Raw genomic sequence first — 18,979 nt, forward strand, 5'->3', positions numbered from 1 at the left:
AGAGAATAAAATTATGACATTTGCAGGTAAATGGATGGAGTTGGAGAATATAGTGTTAAGTGAAGTAAGTTAATCCCAAAACCCAAAGGCCAAATGTTTTCTCTGATAAGTGGGTGCTAATCTATAATGGGGGGAGGGGGGCGGTTTGGGATTAGTGGTGGATTTGTGGATTGCACAAAGGGAAAGACAGGGGAGGGAGCATGGGGATAGGAAAGATGGTGAAATGAGATGGACATCATTACCCTAGTTACATGTATGACTGCACGAATGGTGTGATTCTACTTCATGTACAACCAGAGTAGTGAAAAATTGTGCTCTATTTGTGTACAATGAATCGAAGAGCATTCTGCTGTCATGTATAACTGATTAGAACAAACAAATTTAAAAAATAAACTGGCCTATTATTAGGTAATTACAAAAATTAAAAGTGTTTAGAAACTTTAATAGCAATTTGACAAAAAGTAATGTTATATCTGCCAAATCTGATAATAAAATATTTAGACTTATACTTTGTATTTCTTAGGATTTTTTCCCACTAAATTTTTCTTGTCATTTTTATTGTATTTTACAAAAGAATCAGCTGAGATTTCTAAAACAACATGTTAGGCCAGGTTTAGTGGTACATGCTCATAGCTTCATCTATTAGAGAGTCTAAGTAAGGCAAGAGGATCACTTGAGCCCCTCAGTTCAAAACCAACCTGGGCAACACAGAAACCATCTCAAAAAACACTAAAAACAATGTGTTACCACAGATAATTTGAAAAACATTATTCTACAGGATTTTCCTACCATCCTACAATTTGGCCTTCAGGAAGACTGGTAGATCAGATATCTTGTTAAATTCTACTTTTGTTTTAGTAAACAGATTTTCAAGTTTATACTTGAAAAAAGTTCAAACTACATATAATTAATGTCAACTTCCTTTTCCCTTAGCTAAAAAAGTAGGTTTGAATTTGAAGAAAAACTTGGTGTTTGAACTCTCATAAGTTACAGTCCTAGGAAATGTCCTATAAATTGAAATAAAGTAAACTGGTACAAACCAAACAACATGTTCCTACTTTCATTTGGAAATTAATACAAAATATATTCAAATCAGTATAAAACACATTTACAAATTATACAACATGAAGTCCCAAATGTCTGCCAATGAATTAAATTCAGGCAATATAATAACCAAGCATATACATATTACTTAACAGATCTCTAGGAAAGATGCTTTATAATTCAATGGTCAGCAAGGACAAGACGACTCAGGACAAAAGTAGAAGCCCTAAGATCCCAGAGAGACACTGTGTAGCCTGGACTCTCCAAAGACACATTGTCTAGTACAGAGGCGTACAACAAATCATTGATTGCCCTGGATGACATTGTTTAGATAATGTATACTATATAATAAATAATAAAAACAAAAGAGAAATAACTGAATTGCTGTTTAAAATCAAAACCTATCTTTAAAAAGGGAAGTTATTCAAATTCCACAAGTGTTCATCACAAACTTACAAAATTTGAGCAAAAAGAATTAAGAACTTACAGCTTTTTTGCAACACAGAAAAGAACGTAAAACTAGAAGTACCCGAGTTCTGACTTGACAATCTCTGATCCTTTCCTTTCAAAGATTCTATATTACAGCTTGTTGGTTTGAGCACCAACAATGCAATACATTACCACATGCCTTACACTATCTTAAGATGTCACTATGCCTCTTCTAAATTGAAATCTACATATATTGTTCTCTGGAAGTTAATCCTTCATTTAGGTCTTTAAAATAAGTTAACTTTTCCAAAAAAATCCATTTAATAATTTTCCAAATAATTTTTAAACATTTTAAACACCTAGTATTTTGAGCAGTTTGGAATTATTAGTTTGGTAACTCATTCAAAACCATCACTTTCAAAAAGCTTTTAATCCGGCCATTATGCTTGAAAAAAAAAAAAACACACACAAAGTTTAAAAATGTTCAAACATTGAGAATTTTCCAAATGTTTTGTATCTCATAAACATAATGTAAGAAAACTACAAAAGTATGTAAATACTTTTCACAGCAAATTTTGCTTTAATATAAGTTTGAAAGGAAAGAATGATCATATTCAAAATAATCTCAATAACTCAATCATGTACTCTTAATTTATCTCTTTCTATAATCTTAGTTTTTCTAGGTAAAGAAATTACATCACTAGCAGAAATTGCAGGAAACTTATGCCCCAAAATTGCAGAAATTATAATTTACAACTTTAACAAAACCTATGCTAATTCAGCTTATCCTCTGGGAAGATTTACCATTTCTTTAGGTTATATTTCCCATTGGTTACTAGATAATTCTTTTGAGTATCTAAAATGTTACTTTCTGGAACTCTCTGATTAACTGATAAAATTCTAAATACTACTTTTATCAGACAATGTGTCAGCCTGCATAAATTCACATGGCCAATAGTCTATGTATATTCTGAAAATGCACATAATCAACACTGAAAAAAAAATGTGCTAATCATACAAACACCAGCAATATTGGAATCAAGTTTTTTTAAGTAATGAAAATTGAGTTGTTGAGTTTATTTTAAAGACACATAGTTAAGTAATATTTAGGTAAAGGGCAGCAGTCTGGCCAGTGGGGTTTAATATGCAAAAGTGTAATTCAGAAATACAGAAGATATCATGGACATCTGTTTAAAACAGAGCTGCTAAACAGGATAAAAGCAAGTTGGTAACAGCCTCTGAAGCACACATACAAAATATATGATTAGGACTAGGGATGTAGCTCAGAAGTAGGGTGGTTGCCCAACATGTGCAAGACCTGGTTTCAATAGGGTGGGGGACGGGGGGGTCAATTACATTTCACGATACACAAGCTTCACAAAGAGAACATATGCTTAGTATGCTGGGTTCAATTCCCAGCACCAATAAATAAATAAATTTTAAAAATCATGAAAGGGACTGGAACCCAGCAAAAATAATTTAATAACATCTATATAGAAAATGCTTAGAGCTGGGTATATAGATTGGTAAAGTGCTTGCCTCACATGCACAAGGCCCTGTGTTCGACCCCCAGTACCACAAAAGAAAAAGAAAAAACAAAAGTCTTCCTATTTTCTCAAATTCTCAAAATAGTTTTTTATAAAATTTCTATCACCAAAGCAATATAGATCAAGAGTGAAGAGAATTATTGTTTTAAAGAGCACATCTTGCACAGTGTCCCTCCTTTCTACTCCATGATGCCCTCACAAATCCTACCAATTTGGAGTAAGATAAAATTCATTTGTAACGTAAAATTATCTTACACTTGTAAGTTTTTTGTTTTTGCTCTTCTGTGTGTGTTGTTTGCCGTTTAAGAAATAACGGTCAGTGAACTTATTTTGAGAACAATTATTTTTGACAATAAAGAAATTCCTTTAGTTCCTTATTGCTCATGAAAATGCAAAACTCAATTTAACCTATCATCAAAATCAACCGATTGCCAGGTACAGCAGTACACGCATGTAATCTTAGCAGCTCAGGAGGCTGAGGCAGAAGGATCCTTGAGTTCAAAGCTAGCCTCAGCAACTTAACAAGGCCCTAAGCAACTTGGCAAGGCCCTGTCTCTAAGTAACATTTTTTTAAAAGGGGTGGGGTAGAGGATGTGGTTCAGTGGTTAAGTGCCCCTGGGTTCAATCTCCAGTACAAAAATAAGCGCGCGTGCAACACACACACACACACACACACACACACACACACACACACATTGCTTTTCTATGATAATAGAAGCACATAGAGATGCTAATTAGAGGCTGCTATCTCACACACTCCACCGTGTGTCAACCAAGAGTAGTTGGTTTGTTCTCTTACTATATTCCAATTGTTTTTGCAGTTGTGGGATTTAATTATACATTATCTAAACTAGCAAAATAGGAGTATGAAGACTTGTTTCTATAAAAACAAGGTTATAAAAAAATTGGTTAAGTGTTTTAGTACAATTTAAGATGGTTTACTTAAAAAAATGCTGTTGAATTTGATGTAGGTGAGACTACTGAAAAAGACATGGAAAAAATAAAATATTAAGGTACAACTCACAGATTATAAGTATAAAGTTTCCCTACATTTTAAATAAATCAAAACTTGAAATCATAAATGATAAGTTACAGGTATGGTTTATGTATGAAAATCAGATGTAGCATGACAATCCATGGATTGATAGACTAAAGAAAAGGCCTTGGCCCTAAGCTTCTTGACCCCCAGCATTGATGACTGAATTCTTTGTTGGAGTGGGAAGATACTGGTATGTGAGTTGAAGAATGTTGAGCAACACCTCTGGCTTTACTACTGCTAGACTGTAACAGCCTCATACTCCAGTGGTGACAATCTAAAATGTCTGCAAACACTGCCAAATGCCCCTGATGGGTAAAATTAGTTCAAAGTCACAGCCCTGTATCAGTTGATGAGTACATTAATATGTATATTTTGATTTGAGTGAAATGTTTACTTAAGTAATGAGTTTTTTAAAAACCAATCCTTAAACTAGTAAATTATCAAGTTTTACTGTATATACAATGATTCTTATCTCTTCCCTTTTTCTGAGATCAAGACATAAGCAGAGGAGTAGGACTAGGTCAGAGTATGGAGTAGGTCAGAGCGAGGAAAGAAGAAGAAGAAAAAAAAAGGAATAAAAGGAACAACTCTCAGATGGTCAGAAGAGTAGTAAATGTGTACATACATACACATACACACACACACACACTCTCTTACATATTTTTGGGGGGGAGGGATGAGTTCTATCAGAAGCACTTGGGTCCAATCATTATACACTATGAAACAAATAAATTGTAGGACTATGCCACTATCAAGTAGTCATTAGGGAATATAATTTGTACATGCAAAGAAAAACATCTGCAAGTAAACCCAATTATTAATGAAAAACATCTGAAAGTAAACCCAATTATTAATGGTATTTATCTTTTAGTATGGTAGGTTGCATTTCCCACAATTGCCACAACAATATTTCCATCATACATGCTTTTTAGGAACCTTGCCACTACCCCCATCAAGAGGTAGTTTGTGTTCTCTGCTAGTGAATCTGGGCAGGACTCCATGACTGCATACATGAGATGAGTAGAATGCTGTGGAAGTAACAGTAATGCTGTGCAGTTTCCAAGGCTGGGTCATAAAAGCAATATGCCTGACTTTCTTTCTTTTCCAGGATATATATACCTTTGGTGCTCTCAGGTACTATGTGACAAATCCAGTTACTCTGAAGCTATTATACTAGAGAAGTCCATTAGACAAACAGACAGACACACAAACACACACACACACACACACACACACACACACACACACACGGTTCTACGGTTATTTCTCTATATAGTCATTATCTTCTTAGGGTAAGCTCTTCTCCTGATACCTACACACAAACATCAGTGCTAGCTGAGATAAAGAGAGAGAGAGAGAGAGAGAGAGAGAGAGAGAGAGAGAAATAATAGAACAATAATAATAACATAATAAACTGTATCTTATTTTAATCTATGTCAACCATTATTCTAAGCATCTTACAAATGCTTCTATATAGAAGATATATATAGAGAGAGAGAGAGAGAAAGAGAGAGAGAGACTCTCTCTGACCTAAGTAGATGCAGCTACTTCAGGTGTTTGAGTTGTTCTCCCCACGTGAGCATCAACAGGCACAGGAGTGCTAGCTGAGATAACCACAGCACTGTCAGACTGTCAGTACATGAGATTAGGAGTGAGAACCATCTAACTGGGCTTCCTCAGCCTCTTGAACCCTGAGAGAGAATAATAAAATAGTAGTTGTTTTATGCCACTAATGGCACCGAGTTTTAAGGCGATTGTTATGGAAAATGGATGAGAATACTTAGTGTGCTGAAAAGAAGAGTGGACAATCACGGTTATTTCATAAACTTCTTTATTGCTTGCGCTCTTTTCAATATAATAACTTTGTAATTACAATTCTTAAGTCCCTAGATCTCTTACTGCAGTGGTAAAGAGAGGATGTTTGTATGTAGGTATCGGGAGAAGAGCTTATCCTAAGAAGATAATGAATCTAAAATTTCTACCTTACCAATACTTTTCTATCTGATCATTCCTAACTATTATCACTGATACCAGGATTCTGCAGCCAAAACTACTTTTCAGGAACTTGGTAATCTATTTAGTACTCAGGATACTAAATTAAAGAAATTACTGAAGCAAAAATAACATGTGCAATATTGAGATCTGAGCCTCATGATTGAGTTTCCTTTTTTATCCTATCAAAACCAAACTATGAGCTTTCTACATCTTACATGATAATCATATTGTTTAGATGACTGAGAATTAATAAAGGAACAAAAAATAAAAGTGGGAGGGGAAAGAATGCAGAGAGGTCAAGCCAATAGGATATCCAAGGAACTAACCTTCAATTAGGAATTCAATTCATACATATCATATAAAACTAAAATGTTTAAAATGTGACAGGTAAGTACAAAGTTATAGTAGTGACTTTAATATTGAGAATACATTCTATAAGAAAGCAAATAACTGGTGAAAGTGTGTTGACTTTCATTGAAAAATGCCTCCTCAGACAGAAGGATATAACTGACAGAAAACACTTTTAGGAATAAGGATGCTAGTAAGGAAAGAAACAAAATGTTGGAGAAGCTTTAAAGAGAAGTTTTTAAAAACACAGGGATTAAAAAGTGGCATATAACTCTAAGTACTAAAGGGTGACTTAAAAGTTTCAAATCTAGAAACAAAGACCACAGGTAATTTTAACAAGAAAGAAAAAGAATGATGAAAGGAAGACCTGAATAGAAAGGATTTTAAGTACAAGGACACAAGTATTTACACCAAATGCTGCAATGAAGACCCACAAAAGGAAAACTGAAAAAAAAATACACAAAAAATACCTGAAAGGGATATTTGCAATATGAGAATTCTGTAGATTGAGAGAAGTAAATACATTGCAAACAGAAGCACAGAACAACAGATGATAACATAATAAACTGTATCTTATTTTAATCTGTGTCAACCATTATTCTAAGCATCTTACAAGTGCTGCTCAGAATCCTATCATATGAAGAGAATTATTTATCATCAGTTTACAGGTGGAGAAACTGACACATGGAGGTTTACACAAAGTTACAGAGTAACTAGTGGGGATCAGACCTGCACCAAAACAATCCGGCTCCAAAGTTCATGTTCTCAATCAGCTCAATATTCTAGGAGTAATTAAGCCTGAAAAAATAATGATAAATCTTAAAAAGGAATTAATTTGTGAGTGCAAAGGTTCAAGATGCTTGATATTCCTATGTGTGTATACACAGCAAAAAAAAAATACACAAGCACACATACATAATATGGCTTAAGAAAATGAACTGGTGCTATATAGAAGATAAGATGTTTGGGGCATTAAACTATTGAGAATAGCATAACCATGCTTAATCAAAAATAACCATTTATAACCAAAACATGTCCTAAGTCACAGTATAGAGACATAAGCAATTAAGATAAGATAGATATATAGTATTCAATATGAGGCAGATACATATTAGGGAGGAGGAAACACTACAAATTACACGCAAATATTTGAAACTACTAAAGAACCAAGAACCTACTGTATTAGGTGGTAGATATTATGTTGTTTGTGCATTTCCCAAGTGTTCTGTAAGACCCACAAAAGGAAAACTGAAAAAAAAATACACAATTATAATTGATAATTATAATTATCTGGTGTGCTCATGAAGGATGTATTTTCCTAGGAATCTGGGGATAGAAATCAGGAAACTAAAAATTTAAAACTTTATCTAGACAATTCTTCTGCATGACAGTTGAGATCCACTGCCTTCCTCTGTTGCAGCTGACAGAATTTTCTGATTCCCCAACTGTTTCATCTGTGTCTTTTTTGTAATCTCACTCAGTTATTCCAGGTTCTTTAGTTGCCTGAGCAAAAAATTCTCCATCCTGGTTTGGTAACATAATCAAGGCTTGACTTCGAAGGTTTTAGCCCTATAATCCAAATTAACACCAATACTGACACAGGAAACAACAGTTTTAGTTATTTTCCCTGACATTACAGTGCTTCTATTAAATATAAGGTGTTAACTATAGAAACTGGATTGATCCAATATGTCAATTCTTAGGTAGCCAGAACTGTATAGAACAAGATGTTTCTTATCAGAGTCAGTGTTACTATCTGAAGTCCTGTTTACTGCCTCTAAAGTAGAAGGCACAAACATACTGTCTTTGTCTTGACCTAACACGGAAGCTTATCTGGGATAAAGGCATTTTCTAAGTGAACAGTTGTCATCATATAAAATGGGAGTATGAAAATATTCTAGTTGCTAGAATGGTGAAGAAATGGGTTCTCCCTAAGATCTCTTGGCCTAATGATAGGACAAAAGGTTGTCTATTTGAAATGAGGAAGACTAAGGGGAAAACAAAACAACAGAACAAAACTTCTTATTCAGAAAGGTATGCTCCTTAATAGTAGTAGCTACGATCCTGAAATAGTGACTTCTGGATATGTTCATGCTTTCTTTAGTAGATCTATGATCCAAATTGTGGAGAAGTACAACCATGTCTCCTCTGATTCTGTGACCTCTGAGTCTTGCTTTAATCCTGGCTAGTACTACAGACCTACTTTGTGATCTTGCTGGATTGCCTGAGATGACAAGCATAAAAGGCCAATACTAAATTACAGAGGAAGTCTTTTGCCATTTTCTGCAAATTGTTTGACCCTTGAAGAAAAGGATTAAATACAATTCATCTTTGTATCCCACAGAGTAACTCAATATGCACTGCCAGACTTGATGTGTGAGTGCCCTGTTGAATCCCTACAAGAGAACCAACCCTCTACATTTATAACACCCAAAATTAGCCATATATAAAATGTGTTCCACTCCCACCTTGCCAAGGTCACGGAACAGGGATACAATGCATTTGGGTTTTTCTGCCAACTGAACCAAAAGAAAAAACATTATCACCAGTAAGAGGTAAGCTTTAGTTAAAAGAAAATTCATATCAGCACCATAGCAAACCAAATCTACCTAGGTGTTAAAGCTATGGGGAAGCAAAGACTACGGAAAAAAAAATAAAAAACTAGGGCAAGGCAAATAGAATTGGAAGGGGAAAGTGAGAAAGGTAGATCAAACAAACATGGAAAGAGAAGCTGAAACAAGAAACCATATATCCCTAGAGTGACAGGCAAAGAGACTAGTTTCTCAGATTTCCAGCAGTCCTTTCCTTCACACAAGTTCTAGTTGTTCTTCATCAATGCCAAACAGTTGGATCCCTACAACAGATTCTCCTTGAAGCCAAATGATCTCTAATTAAAATAGGATGTGTGTACACCCATGCATGCAAGTGCAGTGGCCCACACCTGTAATCCCAGCAGCTCAGGAGGCTGACACAAGAGGATGACGAGTTCAAGACAAGCTTCAGCAATGTAGCAAGGCCCTAAGCAACTTAGAGAGACCCTGTCTCAAAATAAAAATTAAAAAGGCTGAGTATGTGGCTCAGTGGCTAAATGCCCCGGGTTGGATTCCCAGTACCCCCTCAAAAAAATATGTTTTTAGAGCATATACCAAAATAAATAAAAAGCTGGAAACAATTACCAAAGAGACAAGAAGTTTTACCAAGGAGAAACTCAAACCACAGGTAGCCCAAAACCTCTGTAAATATGAATCTCACTTACCAGGAAGTACCATCAATATTTATCACATCCTTGCCAATGAAACAAACTTTAGTCTTTTTTCCAAGGCAAATTTTCACAGAGTTAACAATTAAAAATTGTCTCAAACCTGAGGCAAAAATCACATGACTTAGCTTTGCTGTTAATATCACACAGCTGTGATATTTAAGTATTCTCTTTACAACACAGTGGCTAAAGAAGCAGCAAATTATACCCAGCCCTATAACTAGCCTTTAACTTAATGGACCTTTCTTGTACCCACTAACAATATAATAGTATCTAAAAATCTCTCCCAACCCTTATTTTTAAAGATCCTTTCTCTGCAAACAATCTTTGAACTTATTTTCTTTGAAGCTAATTTTCTAGCAACAAATTCAAAACAAAACTATGACACAAGCTCACAATCAGCCAAGTTTGCATTTACACTATCAAAGACCAAACTGTAATTAACATACTTCCTCTTTGGTAAGAAATATATCAGGTAAGTCTTAAATTCATTTTAATCTTATACATTTTATAGGGAGAAATGTCAATATTATTAAAATTTACTAATTTTTCTCTTTTTAGTGGTACTGGACATAGAATCTAAGGTCATTCTACCAACTACTGAGCTATATCCCCAGAACTTTTTATTTTATTTTGAGCCAGGTTCCCACTAAGTTTCCAGGTTGGTCTTGAACTTGTGATCCTTCTGCCTGTCTCCCGAGTACCTGGAATACATCACTGCACTGGGCTAGGAGAAAACTTTAATGTGTATTAATATTGTAATTCTTCATTTTAAAAACAGCTTGCCAATGTTTAAATTCTAACAAAAAAATTTGATCAGAATTTTTTTGGGGCGAGGGGTGGGTACCAGGGATTGAACTCAGGGGCACTGAACCAATGAGCCACAACCCCAGCCCTTTTTTCTATTTTATTTAGAGACAGGGTCTCACTGAGTCACTCACTTAGTGCCTTGCTTTTGCTGAAGCTGGCTTTGAACTTGTGATCTTCCTGCCTTAGCCTCCTGAGCTGCTAGAATTATAGGCATGCACCACCACACCCAGCTTGATTAGAATTTATCATAAAAATTCTCAAGATATGCCAAAACAATTTCTGAAATACTACCAAAGACAAAAGAGTGAAATTACTGATCCACTCTCTTTATTTTTATTTCTAGTGACAAAACAATAGCATATTTAAAGAAAATTACTCAATCTTTTGGGTAATAGAATAACTTTATATCTTGATTTTGGTGGTGGGTACATAATCTACACATGATAAAATGTTATAGAAACTACACACATACATTGTACCAATGTCAATCCCCTAGTTTTAAAAATTGTTCTATAGTTATGTAAGATATAACCCAGAGGGGAAATTGGGTGAAAGATAGTGCCCTCTCTACTAAATTTTGCAATTTCCTATTAATGTATAATGATATGAACCAACAGTCTAAGGGCTCACAGGAATCTTATGAAATAGGTACTATTTTTACCCCCATTCTACAGATGGGGAAACTGAAATACAGGCATTTAAAAATACTTACTTCAAGGTCACAGAGCCAGGATTTGAATCACAGGAGGAATGATTCCAAAACTTTGAACTGTTTGAAAGGGACACCAGTGGAATGACTCTCTACAAGTTTGGATCCATCATAAAGGCCAGGAGTCACTAAAGGATTATAGGCAAAGTATGGCAGACAATCAAATTCACATTTTATTTTGGCAAAAACCCTCAGGTATGAGTGTAGAATGACTAATGAAAAAAAAAGTAAAAGCAACAAGATTAGTTAAGGGACTAATATTTCAGAAACAACAAAAGCCTGAATTAAGGGACTAGCAACAGAATGAAAATAAGTGAATATATATACCAAGAGTGCAAAACCAACTTGATGTCACAACTGGATGAGGAGAGAGGATGACTCCAAGGCTTTACTGACTAGGTCCATGCCAAGCTTTCCATGTGTTCATTTTCTTGTTTTGTTTGTGGTGTGTTTTTGTTTTGCAATATTATGGATAACTCTGGGCACCTCAGGCATGTGGGGTCAAGCACTCTACCACTGAGCTACATCCCTATTCCTTTTTTATTTTGAGACAGGGTCTCACTAAATTGCTGAGGCTGGCTTGAACTTGGGATCCTCCTGCCTTGGCCTCCCAAGTCACTGGGATTTCAAGCAACTGCCAACATGCCCAGCAACCAAGTACTTTTTTACTTTCTTGCAGGGCTGCTAATCAAACCTAGGGCCTTACACATGGTGGGCCAGTCCTCTACTCCTGAGCTACAACCCCCAGCCCTTTATCAAAATCTTAAGGCAGATAGGTTCAGTATCAAGTCATCCTTATTTCAGCAGTACCCATAGCATTTGAATTTCCCTCTATAAAGATTCAGACTACATAAAGTACTGTTGCCTGGCAACTCCATACTAATTGTTTAATATGTGTATGGTAATGAGAGTTATTAAATGTTTTCAATACACCATATGTAGACCATCACTGAACACAAGATGCACAAAGGAACTACAGCATCTATATACAGTATGTAAAATTCAGTAAACAGGGGCTGGGGTTGTGGTTCAGCAGAGGAGTGCCTGCCTAGCTTGCGCAGGGCTCTGAGTTCGATCCTCAGTACCACATAAAAATAAAATAAAGGTACTGTATCCAACTACAACTAAAACAAAGTATTTTTTCTTAAAAAATTAGTAAACATATTAATCATTATCACTATTTTAAATTTAAGAAAAATCCAAATGCTCTTTGAGTGGATTAGAATCATTTTTGTCACTCAAAAGTAATGTGTTTGGTATTGCCTATTTTAAGAATGAAAAAATCAAAACGATTGTATCAAAGCTAAAGCAGGTTATTATTACTTTTCCCCTTTTGTGGTAAATGTTAATAATAAATAAAACACTACCCTTATGGGGTAAGGATCCATAAAATACTACATTAGTTGCCACGAGCCACTATTGCCTCCACCAGCACTCCACACACACTCCCTGGGAACTCTCCCAGCTCTCCACCAGCTCCATGCCCTTGGAATAATCTTTATTTGGGGAGGGGACAGGGATTGAACTCAGAGGCACATGACCACTGGTGGGGGGCGGAGGCTGGGATTGAACTCAGAGGCACTAGACCACTCAACCACATTTCCAGCCATATTTTGTATGTTATTTAAAGACAGGGTCTCACTGATTTGCTTAGCACCTCCCTTTTGGACTCTTAATCCTCCTGCCTCAGCCTCCCCAGGCAATGGATTACAGGCATGCATGCACCACTGTACTTAGCTAAGATATACTTGTAGTAAATTTCCAACTTGTTTCATTTAAGTTCAAGAAAAACAAGTTATCTAAAGCACTAAATTATGTTTGAACAGATGCTAATTAAAAGGTATATTTTTTGTTGCTGTTTTTCATGGAGCTACTACACTGTGCAACTAAAAGTTTCACATCAAATAATCACTTAAAAAAAAATCTCCACCCTGCACCTGTAAAGGGCTCTAAGTCTAGTATGAGCCATCTAGGGGTAACTGCACTTAAAAATGTAAGTCACATATTAATTACTTAATTTTGAGATAAATTTTGAAGCAATAGCTCCCATTTTCAAAGAACCATATTTTGGCAAAATGTGTCAAAAATAATGGTTTATAACGATACTGAAAATCTCCAAAGCACCTCTAATGTGGACAGCATGTACTGGAAGTTATTCTGGTTCCCAGGATGAAATACTATTCACAGTCTCCTGCTACTTGTGGCTCTGTTGTTTTTTAATGGGTGGCAGGTCTGATAGACATATAAAAATGCTTTGTATATATGTAAGTGCAGGTATAGATATACACATATGACACTCTAGATAAACTGTGCTTTCACTAAATTGAGAAGTAAATGCCAGCATTTAACAAAAAAAAATCTAGCAAAGAATACTAAAGTGAGGCTCAGAAAGCCAAATATGTATATAAAACAAGTACACAAAACAAAAAACTAACACATTTTCACTGAGCATTTTTGTTTATCTATAAATGGTTACAACTTGAATATTACACCGACTTTGAGAAAAATAACATTAGGATAAATTTGTAATTTCCAGGAGAAATAATATAAATTTTAAAAACTGCATTCAAAAATAAAAGAATTACAATTAAATGACTAGAAAAAGAAAACATGATTTTTACGGGAAACATGGTAGCTCTCTGAAACATATAAAACGGGGATGGAATGAATGTAACATACAGGAGACTCAAAAAAGAACAAAGATGAGTATTACTAATGAATTCAACACATACTGAAAGAAGCAATGGTATTCCAACAGGCACTTGCCACAAAAACTGCCGGAATGAAACAATGCGAGATTTGTTGCGATATATCTTAAAACTTACCAATAATGAGCTATTAAGTTTCTATTTCTAATGTTTTAAATAAGGTTTTGGGCTAGAAGACTGAAATCTGCCCAGCAGCAAAAATGGATCCTCACTGAAGACGTTGAACGTAAAACTAAAGTCTCCTTTCCTTGATGCATATTTGTGACCACAGACAGTGTTCACTTTATACAATACACAAAACTAACAACAGACTGGTCTTAAAGTTTGGATTTTCAACTTCCCATAATACAGGCAACATTTTTAGAAGTAATCACATTAAAATAAATGTGTCTTTACAGTTACAGGATGAAATTTTAAGCTGGACAGGCACCAATGCCCTGGTTTTCCACTTTTTTAATAAACCATATGATTTCCTCATGCTGAGAATGTTCTATGCTTTAACCTGCAGTAAAGGCTTTACATCATTTTAATGCCCCAGTGCGTAAGATGCAAGAGAATCAGCCCAATGAATACAAGGAATAGATCTGGTTTATGTGTAATGATTTTGATCCAACTATTAGAAAAAGTTTAATAATCTCTTTTCCCAGCAAATAACTCTATTTCCATAGATGAAAACAAACAAAATAATTTTTTTTTTTAGCAAAGGGTGGTGGAAAACACTCATTTTTCCAACTCTCAACATTTTATTTTTTTATTTCTAAAATGCTTAGCATACATTTTAACATTCTATGACTATAAAATATGTCTTTTTAAAAAGACTATTATGTAGTTACATACAATTTTTCTCTAGTTTTTGCAAAGTAACATTTCAGGTAAAGATAAAAGCTTAAAATAAGTAATTATGGAAATCTTGGTGTCTAACAAACTAAAGATTCAGCTTTGGAACAACATTTTCTATAGTTTAAATTCAAGATTCAGAATACACATTCATGTTTTTTCTATTCAGGTCAATCTAAATATATATGCTACCTCATGCTTACAGTTCCCTTATCTGTATGAATGACCAACAGCACAAATTTCAAATCAGAGGTTATAAAACTTATCAAAAAATTACATAGTATATTCATATGTCTTTCAGTTTTTATGAAATCTAAAAGTCTCTTAGTGATAGGTGGCAGACCCAAAAACTGATAAGGTCTGGACTAAATATGTAATAACATTAATTTCTCAACAGTCTAAATAGAAATTATGTCAATTCCTTTAGTCATTTAAAACTCTATGACACTAAAAATGTGTCACAGAGGGTTACTGAAGAACTTATATTTCAGATTGAAGGAAGCACCAAATATATGATCTTAAGTTCTCCTGGTATAATGTTATTAAATATTAAAGACTGTGAGAAACAAGAGACGTTGCACTCCTCTTCCTTTTTTTAACTCTAACTGAAAATTCAAAAGTCAAATTCTCCAAACTTGATTTATAATCCAATTAGATGGAGCAACTTAGTTGTGTGATTTTAGTAAGTTCCATGCAAAGCACTGCAAACCCGATGTTATAATTACCTGTAGCATAAATGCAAAATAAAAACATATACAGGTCTTTTTCATTTATTGACGCATTTTATGGTAAAATGATAACAAGCACAACCATATTGGCACAAACTAAGTAAAAAAAGCACAGAAGGCATTGTGCTCATCAGGAAGAAAACTACACCATGTCAAGGAAGACAGGAGGAAAAGGGGAAATAAAAAGGAAGAAGAAAGGACGGAAGGGAGGCAGAGAGGTAGAGAGAATGCAAAGGTTTCTGGACATGCAAGATTCCAGAGAAACGGACCTGTCATATCACTCTACCCTGTGTGATACATGAGGTTTTGCAAAGGCTTCAGGCTACATAAAGAGAGAATCACTTTACACCATTCAACTTTACATAGTATGGTGTCTTTACTGCCAACTGCATTCCTGCCCGCACTCACCCAAAGCTTCCTCACTCTTCCACACCATCTTTCAGGCAGATGCAAGACAGAACAGGGCGGGGTGGAAGAAAAACACAAGCGGCGACTTTCAGCGCACCCCCTTTCCCCGCAAACAATTCCCAACAGTTTCCTCTTACTACGAAATGAAGTCGTCCTATCTCAGGACACACAGCAGACATTCCGTCTCTTCAGAAGACAGACGCGTACGCAGCCCAGCACTCCTGACCCCCAGCCCACGCCCCCGAATTTTAGGTGACTCTGAATTTTTTTGAACAGGAAGACAACAAGATACCTCTACCTACTGTTTCGGGGTGAAGGTGGGTGGAGGACTCCTTTCAAAGTAGCCCCAATAGTGTAACCCAAACACAGTTCCGGAATAAAATATCAAGAAACACTTTTCCTTTCCCACCTATCCACCGACTTCAGGATGCCGAGAGCCATCCCCGCGCCACGCCACCTCCACAGTCCTCCAGCCCGGAGTTTGGGGTGGAGATCTGTCCGGGAGGGGCGGGGCGGAGCGCGCGCCGGCCGGGGCACCGGACCCGCCGAGCCGCCGCGCCTGCCGGCCCGCACCGCGGCCGCCCGCCGTCCGGCACCGGGACGCGCGCACGCCGCTCAGCCCAGGCCCGCGGGAGCTCTGCCTCTGCCCCTCCAACTTCCCATCTCCAGACGTGCCTCACACCAGCACGGCGCCCGAGTGCGCGTCACGCGGCTGCCACCACCGCTCCACGGCCCGCACCGCCCGGCACACCTCGAAACCACCTCGCAGTTCCCGAACTCCGGGCAGGAGACCCAACCTCCGGAATTCAAACCTTCCGCCCCTCGTGGAGGAAGCCCGCAGCCCAGAGTTGCAGAGCCGTCGACGCCTCTCAATTCCGCCCCTCACGAACTGCCCCACCCCACGCCCCGCGCCAGGGTCGCCCCCTCGGCAGCCCCCAGCTTCCTCCCTCCTCTCCAACCGGCCGCTGAGGAGACCCATCCCCGGCGCCCACTCACTTTCTCCCCCAAGCCCCTCAATTTTCTTTTTTTCTCTTAAAGTGAAGAGAAACAAGTGAGAAAAGAGACTTGAGGCAGTCCGGCTTCAAAACCGCTCGACTCACCTCCGAATCCTCGCCGAGTTCTCTTGCCCGGCACAGCCCCCTCCCCAACGTCCCGGTGCGAAGGGCTGGGGTAGGGAGGAGGGAGGCGGGAGGGGGAGGGGTGTCTTCCGCGTGGGGCGCCCGTCGGGAGGGGCTGGGAGGGCTGAGGCCGCGCAGGAAGAGCACAAGGGGGAGGGGAGGCCCCTGTCTCCCAGTTTCCCCCTGAAAACCTCCCTTGTCTCAATCACATCAGACTGACTGTCTTTGTCTGGTTGACAACCGCCATATTGATATCAACAGCCCCGCTCCCACCTGCTGCCGCCGGGCGTCCCTGGGAGTTGTAGTTTCTGCCTCCCTTGAGTATAAATGCAGGGCTGGGCATCTGGAGGCCCCAGGGAACTACAGCTCCCGGCAAGGCCCGCGCCCATCCGCCTTCCCACAGGGAGGCGGGGTAAGGGGAAACGGAGCTGCGGGGACTACACGTCCCAGAACACCATGGGTGCCGGGCCCTTCTCTGGGACATGATATCATGCTGGGGCGGAGAGGGAGGATGGATTGGCGGCGGAGATAAATTTGAGTAAGTTCCGAGAGGAGAGGAAGGAAAGGGAGAGGTGACCACAGTTCCCGTCATGCTTTGGGAGGACTACACTTCCCAGGATGCCCCGGGCAGGGGCGCGAGGAGGAAAGACTGCAAGTCCCGCGATGCTCTTGGCGGCCGGCGGCGAGGTTGAACCGGAAGGCGCTTGCTAGGCTTGAGGAGTGCGGAGACTGGTATAGAACCACCAAAAGTCTGAAATGAAACTGGTGAGTCTCGACTCCTAAGTCGGACGGCAGAGGTGGTGCGGGATGCTTTTGGACTTCGTCGTTTCCACCTTGGGCAGGGAACCGTCGCTAGAAGGGTGGCAGATAGGGAGCTGGAAATTGAGGGGGCCCAAGGAAGACTGTGGCTGCTTTTTGTGATGGAGGTTTGAATTCGCTCCCTTGCCTGTCCTCCCCATACACTCACCCACGCAACTGCGCAGAGGTCTCAGTCGCTCTCTGGCGGGTCCCTTTGGACAAACATGAGGCCGACTGTCACATTCCTTCCCCTTCGAGTTAAGGCTAGGCTACGTCCGCTGGGTTCCATCTTCTTAGCTTGCACCTGCGTCTCTTAACCTATTTCCAACTGGAGTCTCCTCTTTCCCTACCTTTGTTGAGAAGCCTGATTCGATTTGAACATCTGACTGAACCTGCTTGCTTCTTAAATTTCCTATTACAGACACCTGACTGTCCTTGAAATTCAGAGAAAGCAGTGGCCAGAGCGCGAACTTGAAGGATTTGAGTCTCAAACTCTGCCTCGGATTGGGATGCACAGAAAGGAAGTGTTAGGGATTCCAGGTTAGGGCTGGGGTAGACTGCATGATTCAAGGCAAGTTGGAGCATGCCTGCCTTCCTGGAGAAGTCTTGCATCCCAAAGCTCAAACTCTTGGTTTCTAGGAAAGCTTCTCTGACCTTTGTTTTGAGCCATTTTAACTCTCATGGTGCACACAGTCCTGACAAGTTAGTTTATTCCAACTCTACTGGATTAGTGATAGTATAATTAAGAAAATAGAAAAGCAGGTGTGTAATGCTGTTTCTCAACCTTTTAAAGTCTATGTTCTTGCAGCCAGCTTATTATTTTCTGTGATGTCACCCAAAAAGAAAATGTTTGTTTTTATTTTTTAAGATTTATTTATAGTTATTTTAATATGCTTTTCCAATGACTACAACCCACCTACTCTAATTTGATAATCACCAGCTGTTTTCTTAGTGAAAGTCAGAAAGTCTTAAAAGTAGATTCAACTCCAAAACTGTCTCCCTTGAAGCCATTTAGGAAAGGGGAAGGATACAGGTTAGTAAGCCTTAAGAATATCTTTGCCTCTGTGTTAGTGTGCTACACATTTAACAGTTCAGATTGAAAGTTACGACTCTTGCCCTAAGGGGAAGCCCTTGCCCTACCTAAGGAAGAAGATAGAAGAGCAATATAAAATTTCAGTTCACTTGTGATCACAGTAAAATAA

General features: G+C 38.2%; 2 protein-coding genes across 18 annotated transcripts in view; one reads left to right on the forward strand and one right to left on the reverse strand.

Moving 5' to 3' along the window:
* The window catches only part of Hmbox1 (homeobox containing 1), a 162,604-nt gene extending 145,373 nt beyond the window's left edge, over positions 1–17,231 (reverse strand). For 5 of the 14 annotated variants that reach the window (XM_078030813.1, XM_078030815.1, XM_078030814.1 and 2 more), the window contains exon 1: positions 16,962–17,229. The gene's annotated coding sequence lies outside the window, so the exon portion shown is untranslated. Of the gene's footprint in view, positions 1–16,961 lie in introns of all 14 variants that reach the window. The other 9 variants (XM_078030816.1, XM_078030817.1, XM_078030819.1 and 6 more) reach the window with 3 other exon arrangements.
* A 27-nt stretch (positions 17,232–17,258) lies between these two features.
* Positions 17,259–18,979, forward strand: part of Ints9 (integrator complex subunit 9) — a 91,282-nt gene continuing 89,561 nt past the window's right edge. For all 4 annotated transcript variants that reach the window (XR_013430169.1, XR_013430168.1, XM_005337223.5 and 1 more), the window contains exon 1: positions 17,259–17,744. Coding sequence is in view for 2 of the 4 variants with exons in the window: in XM_005337223.5 (XP_005337280.2) it covers positions 17,736–17,744 (9 nt within the window). In the remaining 2 variants the exon portion in view is untranslated. The remainder of the gene's footprint in view (positions 17,745–18,979) is intronic.

Source organism: Ictidomys tridecemlineatus, chromosome 14 (assembly GCF_052094955.1).
Source record: "Ictidomys tridecemlineatus isolate mIctTri1 chromosome 14, mIctTri1.hap1, whole genome shotgun sequence".
In the NCBI taxonomy this organism is placed as follows: domain Eukaryota; kingdom Metazoa; phylum Chordata; class Mammalia; order Rodentia; family Sciuridae; genus Ictidomys; species Ictidomys tridecemlineatus.